This window comes from Anarrhichthys ocellatus, unplaced genomic scaffold, assembly GCF_004355925.1.
Source record: "Anarrhichthys ocellatus isolate YVR2014 unplaced genomic scaffold, GSC_Weel_1.0 scaffold6, whole genome shotgun sequence".
Classification (NCBI taxonomy): domain Eukaryota; kingdom Metazoa; phylum Chordata; class Actinopteri; order Perciformes; family Anarhichadidae; genus Anarrhichthys; species Anarrhichthys ocellatus.
This window is the reverse complement of record NW_022280036.1, coordinates 4,365,807-4,373,391: the sequence shown is the minus strand read 5'-3', so window position 1 is coordinate 4,373,391 and position 7,585 is coordinate 4,365,807. Positions and strand designations below refer to the sequence as shown.

Sequence of the window (7,585 nt, the reverse complement as noted above, 5' to 3'; positions counted from 1 at the left end):
TGTGTGTGTGTGTGTGTGTGTGTGTGTGTGTGTGTGTGTGTGTGTGTTGGTATGTGTATGTTCCTGAGAACAAGTCTCGTTAGATGTTCACACAGTAGGATCCCATTATCTGTACTTTTTTACAATAATGGGGGCTGGAACTGAGTACCAGGGAGTACCACAACAACCGTCTCTTCGTATTAACTCCACAGTGATCCACTCAGTGGTGGTGTCCAGGCACCCTAAGCTCCCTAAGCCCTAAATTGAATAGAGGAGTATCATAACCATATTCTAAAAAATGTATAAATTAGCACCACATAATTTCCCCTCACTCTAATTAAGAAGTATTTAAGGTGACATATCTGGTTAGTTGAGATGAGAAAACGGGCCATCATAATAAAATGTGTTCGTGCTTATGTGGGATGAATTTGGAATCTTCCTAAGCATACATTCCAGTTGCAAAAAGTCCCATGATAGTGGTCAATGATTATTTTTGTGGCCATAAGGTTGGCCATAAGTAGACGGGTCACAGTGGTCTTTACGTGGCTGACTTTGGGTAGGGAGATGCCTGGGTAACTGGTAGTTTAGATTAGATGTGCTTCCCTCCTGATATCTGAAATTGGAGACACTGAGTCCGACCCTATTAGATACCTCCCCAATGACGTGTTTGCAGGACTGCCTGTTGAACAAATTAGCTGGAAAGACCACATTTGTGTTGAAATGAACCATATATAAGGACAACTTGGGCTTTCATTCCTTTATCCATCAATAGAAGGATTGATCTGAAGTTTTCCTCGTCATGAATAACATTTTTTTTATCACAACATACATCCCAGAATCAATTAAACACTATTGTCATTGCACAGCATAGAGCATGTAAAGAGGAAAGTTTCCTTTTGACCGTTTCTGGCTGACCTTTCACTGAAGATAACATTCAAGAAATTGAACTGTGAGGATTGAAGCAACACATCTTGTTTCTGTGCTCAGATTGGCCTGTTAAGTGGCATCTGTCTGATTGTGGGGACGATGATTGGCTCGGGCATCTTCATCTCTCCTAAGGCTGTGCTGCTGTACTCTGGAGCTGTGGGACCCTGCCTTCTCATCTGGGCTGCTTGTGGCGTGTTAGCCACACTGGGTGAGAGCGGCATCCAAACCAATATCACTTTACAGTAATCGGCATAAAATACGTCTGTCTCTCTACTTTGATTTCTGCCTTTGTATGGAACCTGGCTCAGAGATTCACAGAGCAATTTACGTAATACTTTACACAGAACACATGCAAACAAAAGGCCTTATGATGACATACACATTTATTTTTGTAATCTTTGAGGTCAGTGCTGTAAGCTCTTGTCTTGTTGTCTCATGGGATATTTAACTTGAGTAATTGCTAACAAACTGAAAAGATCTGTGTAATCAAACATTATGATCTGCTGTTTGTCTGTAATCGACTTTGAACCTTTATGAAATTAAAACATGTTATTATTTCACCATAGTTTTTATTTCACTGGTCTTGGCACTCTGACTTGACCACTCCTCCTTAGACCAAAATAACATCCCAGTGAAAACACGGGATCTGATATCATCTACAAAATTGGCTCATTTACAGTATTTTGTTTCTAAAATCGATCATTATATTTCCTTTTAATTTGTTTCCTTACTAACTAACAGCTACATGTGAAATCGGTTGTAGTGTATTTCACATAAATTATTGTATTTTGTAACCTTTAGTGTTATAATCCACTCTTTCATTTGGGTTGCATTATGATTCCTGGGGATGAAGTTATTACCACAGATTTGGCTTTTAGGGTGGACGGAGAGTTTGCTTTAACCAAATGTTTCTTGGTTGGAGAAAGTTTAGAATTTTTCTTAAATCTTCTACCAGAAGCAATTATAAAAGTCCCTTATGAGTTTGTGTTACATCTCTCCTCTTCTCTCTGTCTCTGTTTTTTTATGTGTATTTGTGTGTGCGGCTACACAGGAGCACTGTGCTATGCTGAACTTGGCACCATGATCACCAAATCGGGGGGAGAGTATTCGTATCTAACGGAGGCTTTTGGCCCCCTCCTGGCCTACCTTTACTCCTGGACCACTATTATGGTGCTGAAGCCCTCCTCCTTCGCCATCATCACTCTGAGCTTTGCAGAATATGCCTCCACTCCTTTCTACCCTGGCTGTACTCCTCCTCTTGTTGTTACCAAGTGTCTGTCAGCAGCAGCTATAAGTAAGGCTCACTTTAATCAAGTAAATTAAAAGCAGTGTATTACACACAACTTATTGATCACATATTTAAAGCTTTTGTAATGGATGTTGAACAGTGGATTAAATTACTTAATGTAATGTGAAACGAGTCACTCGTAGTGACAAACCCCAAGAAAATGACTGCCTCTGCATTGTTTTGGTGTTACGGCCTGTAACTTAACTGTACTATACACTACATCACCAAACAGCAGACACACAAATTCAGTCTTTAGCTGGAGCATTTAAAGGGCCAGATATTTCCTTTAGGAGTTGGTGGAGACCAAAAGAGAGGTAAAAGGAGAGTCCGTTATCTATACTGCCCCCTAGAGGCCACAACATGTCTAATGCAGGTTTAAATGAGTTTCCCTTCCAAAAACATTGACAACTATTTTGAAATGAACTTGCAATTTCCAGAAGTGAAGAAAATGATCTAATATTAAAGTTGAAAGTAAGACAGCTAACCTGGTGAATGATATACTGTATGTTCAGTACAGTTTGCAATCACCTTCTCTGGGGGAAATAAGAGCCAACGTAGTTTACTGATGGCTTAGACGAGCTATGCAATAATAAATCATTCTGCACATTATTTCAACAAAGGACAAAGGAAAGCAATTGCATTTTTATTCAATTATATTTATTTTATAAAATTGTTCATATCTATGTCAATAGGGGAAGGGAAATTTCTGAGTTAATTAAGAAATAATATCTCTTCTCTTATGGATGCAATTTATTTCACTTGTACTGTATTTTCTTAAATTTCTTCTGCTTCTCAGTTGTGATCGTCACCGTCAACTGTTTGAGTGTCAAACTGGCGAGCTACGTGCAGAACTTCTTCACTGTCGCCAAACTTTTCATCATCCTTGTCATAGTTGTAGCTGGCATGGTAATGCTGGCGAGAGGTGGGCCTAATGTTCAAGTGTCTCTAATATACAACTCCTCTTTCAATTTCTTTAGTGAAATGTTAAATGATAACAAATAATATGTATATCTGTATTGTTGTATATTTGTGTCCAGGAAACACTGAGAATCTGTCGAATGCATTTGATGGCACGTCACCGTCGATTGGAGCAATCGGACTTGCGTTTTATAATGGGCTTTGGGCTTACGATGGATGGTAACAGTTATACTTCACTTCACTTTGCCCTTCAACATGATGTATGGGGTTGGCCACGCTCCTATCTAAAGCAGTGCATTGAAGTGTACTTTCTCAACCGATACGATGAGCCTTTTCCCGCTATGCTGGCTCTATATTAGTAGCACTGCTGACCCTTCTCAACCTTTCAGCTCCTCTCGAGCCTCGTGCCCTTTCTCCAAATGTGTGAATTCAATCCTTGGGCAACCTTATTATTATAGGAATAGGACATGTTCCACATAGTGCAGTTACAACAGTTAGCCATGTTAGGCATTGTCATCAACTAACAAAAATCTCTCCAACATGGTCATATGTATGCTATATCCACATGGCGATGAGATACCATGTTACTGGGTTGCAGAAACATGGCAGTGCAGTGGGGCCCCTTGACTGGCAGCAACTTCCCCAGCTGTTCCCTCAGGTCTTGTGCATATCAGATGCATGCAGGGATGGTATATGCGCACCATTACTTAAAACACCATTCCTCAAGTCAGCCAGCGGTCATGGTCTTCCCACCTTTGATTGTACTTAAAGGATGCATTGGTTGAACAGTTCTAATAGTTTCTGTCTTTGACAGTAAAAGAGGCCTGTGTTGGTTTAGAGAGGTGTTAGTACATTATAGAACATTTTGGTTAGATTCTCTTCTTCGTGACTTGGTCAATCTCCTATGCCTGTGTGTACACTTTAACCCTGGAGTTGCACAATGCTTGTTTCTCCTGCTGTGACCACCTGGGAGATTTTAGCTTCCTCTTGGCGCTGGAGTGTGTGACAGAGCATTATAACCCGAGTGAGGTTCCTTTGTAATGTGTAAGGTCCATTTGGGACACCTGTATTCTCCAATTCAGTCACTTTTTCTGAGGGAACCTGGAAAAGTTGGCCTCATGTGACCAATGCATTTTCATGCTGTCATGTTGGGATCACAGCAGGGGTGAAGGCTGTACCCCTTTGTACCAATAAGGCCAATTAGAGGGCAAAGCCTGTGTGAAATACTGTGTAGAATACCAAAATACCATGTCACTGACATTAGGGGTGGCAGTGAACCCTTACTTAGCACTGCAGGTAAAAACTAGGCCTGTCTGGTTGGCTGAGCATGTCCATGCACATTTTAGTGTGGTGCTTTGCAGAGGAGAGTGATCAAAGTTTTAAGATTCTTTCGAAGACAAATGCCTGTGATTAAAGAACTACAGTTGTTTAAATTCTTATTGTATGGCATTATGCTACCTTTAAAGTTAAGTTGTTTCTTGTTTTCTTAGGAATCAACTGAATTTCATTACAGAAGAGTTGAAAAACCCATCCAGGTGAGACAAACTACAACTCGTTTTTAAGAGATACTTATACTACTCAGTAGTTTTTAAGAGGTACCTACAAGTGAAATCTGAACAGTTCTTTTTATTGCAATATGTAAAGTGTCACTACAAAAAGTCAAAGCAGCATGTCTGACAAGGTAGGCTGCGCCCCCTCATTTCAGGAACTTGCCACTGGCCATCCTCATCGGGATCCCTTTGGTATCTGTCAGCTACGTGTTGGTCAACGTCGCTTACTTCACTGTTATGACCGCCACTGAAGTGCTGTTGTCTCCAGCTGTTGCCCTGGTAAGAAGCATAGAAGGTTGCCATGGTTTGAGAATGAGTCAGTAATGACTTGTCAGTGTGGTGTTAAATTAAAACTGCCTCCGGTAGCCATGTTATTTCTTCACATATTTTTACAGTATGTGTACATTTTGTTTATTCAATATAATTTCAGATCACACCTCTGTAACAGCTCTGTATTCATTTACTGAAGGATTTGTTTGTGCCTCCTTAGACGTTTGGAGACATAGTCCTTTACCCGCTGTCTTGGATTGTCCCACTCTTTGTTGTGTTCTCTACATTTGGCTCTGCCAACGGAAGCTGCTTCACCGCTGGCAGGTAAAAGAGACAACTGTCACATTATTTGTGAAATACAGAAGTAAAATACATTTTCCTCTGTCTGCATGTGTAACATGTGGTGTGCATATATGTTTGAGAAAGATAGTAAACAGGTTTTAAAAGTGGAAAAAGAGAATACTGATGTGCGCTAGAAGAAATAGAAATCGGAAAAAAAACTCAAGAAAGTACAGTTCAACAAGAACTTAACAGCACAAAAAATATTTCTCTCTTCTCACAGACTGGCCTATGTATCTGGCAGAGAGGGTCACATGATTAAAATCTTATCCTATATTAGCCTGAAGCGCTACACTCCAGCCCCTGCTCTAATATTCAATGTGAGTCCTTTTTTATTAATGTATAAACGTCTGCATGGTCGTTCACCTTATGTTGAGTACAGTTTGTTACAATTCAAAGCTCGTCAAATTTTTTTTTTATTTCAACAGTGCATGATATATATATATATATATATATATATATAAAAAATCAATATTATAATATATCACTCAAATTCAGATAATTGATCTTTCCTTTCCAGTTAACAATACATTTCTCTGTCTGTTTTAGGGTATTTTGTCTATTTTCTACATTATCCCGGCAGACATTAACACCCTCATAAACTACTTCAGCTTTGCTCAATGGATGTTTTACGGTCTGACAGCACTGGCTCTCATAGTCATGCGTTTCACCAGGAAGGAGCTCCATCGACCAGTAAAGGTGAGGCTTGCTGTCTTCTTGGAGGAAGCTCCTCTTTTATAGTGTTGTGACTCAACAGGTTTTTGCGTTCTGGTTAACTTGTTAACTTGGAACTGCAATCTTTATCTTTACACACAAGTCTGGTCTAGATTTTTTCCACATTTCGTAAATTATTATTATTTATTTTTTTATTTTTTTCTTATTGGTTGTTTGAAATACAACCAAGTTGATTTTTGACTCTCAATAGGCTATTGCATTATTAGTTTTCAGTTGCAGAAATAGCGAAAGTGTCCATTTGAAGCTGTATTTTTTTTTGAAGGTGTGTGATTGTGTGATTACTCAAAGGTGCCGATTGTAATACCAGGCCTAATAGTCCTGGTGTCCTGCTACTTAGTCCTGGCTCCCATCATTGATAAGCCAGAACTGGAGTACCTCTACTGTACTATCTTCATCTTTAGTGGACTTCTCCTCTACTACCCTTTCGTCCACCGGAAGGTCAACTGGGCATGCAAACTGATGAGTAAGTTTACTCTGAAATTTTAAGTTATTGAAATATGTGTATTTGTTCTTGACCATCAGTACAGAATAAAATTGGAAATAGTGTGCTTAAAAGGTAGAAAAGTAACGAATTGAATAGAGCGTTGTATTGTGCTGATGTCATGGAGACGTCATGATCTCCATTCCCCTGTAGGGCCCATCACCATGCATCTCCAGCTGCTGATGGAAGTAGTTCCTCCTGAGAAAACCGAATGAGAGGGGACTGAACCGACAACCAGGTCAGACCAGAGCTCAAAATCAGAGCTCTCCTCTGTTGAATAGCTGCATGTCAAAAGTAAAAGGGGATGCACAGTGTTCAAAAACCTATGTACAAGTGTGAGATGAAATCATTTGTCATGTGGGTTTAGGGACAAAAAAGAGGATTCACATTATAGTGCCCTATAGGAATACCTCTGCTGTTTTTAGAATTCACTTGGATATGCTAAGGCTCTGAGGAGTCTGAGGGTTTGACCATGACCTCATGATGTCTTTCTCCACATGAAGAAATAAATCATTGACAAACACACAACTTTACTGTGAACATAACCAGCACTTAAAGGAATCATTAAGCAAATATGTTAAACATTTCTTCATAATGTGCAATAAAGTTTTTACTGGGCCAAAGATCATATGATGTATAGCTGCTAGGATTTAGGCATGACTCAGCACTTGAGCAAAGGGAAGGGGGAAACATCTTAAATGCATTGCAAAGACAACATGGAGGCTCAGCAGATCAAATGTGGAAACATTTATTTATGTTGCTCCTGTGGTTGTAAACTGAAACATCAGAGTTTCTTTCAGGATGTTTGTGCATTATTTAATAATGCTTTCACACTGGAATATACTGAAAGAAATGCTGCACTGTGTAAGCTATGGTGGTTATTAAATGTATCAATTTTGTCGAGCATAAAGTGGACATTGGAAAAAATATCCCTCCTGTGTTTTCCTGACCTGACTGCTGATTTAGCTAAATATCCTTTGCAAAAACTGACATTGTTTCTATTGTAGGGCGGAAGCTCACTAGCAATACAGTCACGCGTGGCTAGTGCTGTGTGATTATGAAGTATTATAGGATATATATGTTTTTGACTAGCCACCA

General features: G+C 39.5%; 1 protein-coding gene across 3 annotated transcripts in view; it reads left to right on the top strand.

The window, feature by feature from the left end:
• slc7a9 (solute carrier family 7 member 9) overlaps positions 1-7,326 on the top strand; it is an 8,547-nt gene extending 1,221 nt beyond the window's left edge. For all 3 annotated transcript variants that reach the window (XM_031846685.1, XM_031846684.1, XM_031846683.1), the window contains 11 exons: positions 967-1,114; positions 1,958-2,200; positions 2,991-3,116; positions 3,232-3,331; positions 4,603-4,647; positions 4,818-4,941; positions 5,153-5,256; positions 5,495-5,591; positions 5,821-5,970; positions 6,295-6,469; positions 6,641-7,326. In XM_031846685.1, the coding sequence (XP_031702545.1) occupies positions 967-1,114; positions 1,958-2,200; positions 2,991-3,116; positions 3,232-3,331; positions 4,603-4,647; positions 4,818-4,941; positions 5,153-5,256; positions 5,495-5,591; positions 5,821-5,970; positions 6,295-6,469; positions 6,641-6,702 (1,374 nt within the window). In that variant the 3' untranslated portion in view covers positions 6,703-7,326. The remainder of the gene's footprint in view (positions 1-966; positions 1,115-1,957; positions 2,201-2,990; positions 3,117-3,231; positions 3,332-4,602; positions 4,648-4,817; positions 4,942-5,152; positions 5,257-5,494; positions 5,592-5,820; positions 5,971-6,294; positions 6,470-6,640) is intronic.
• Positions 7,327-7,585: the final 259 nt, after the last annotated feature.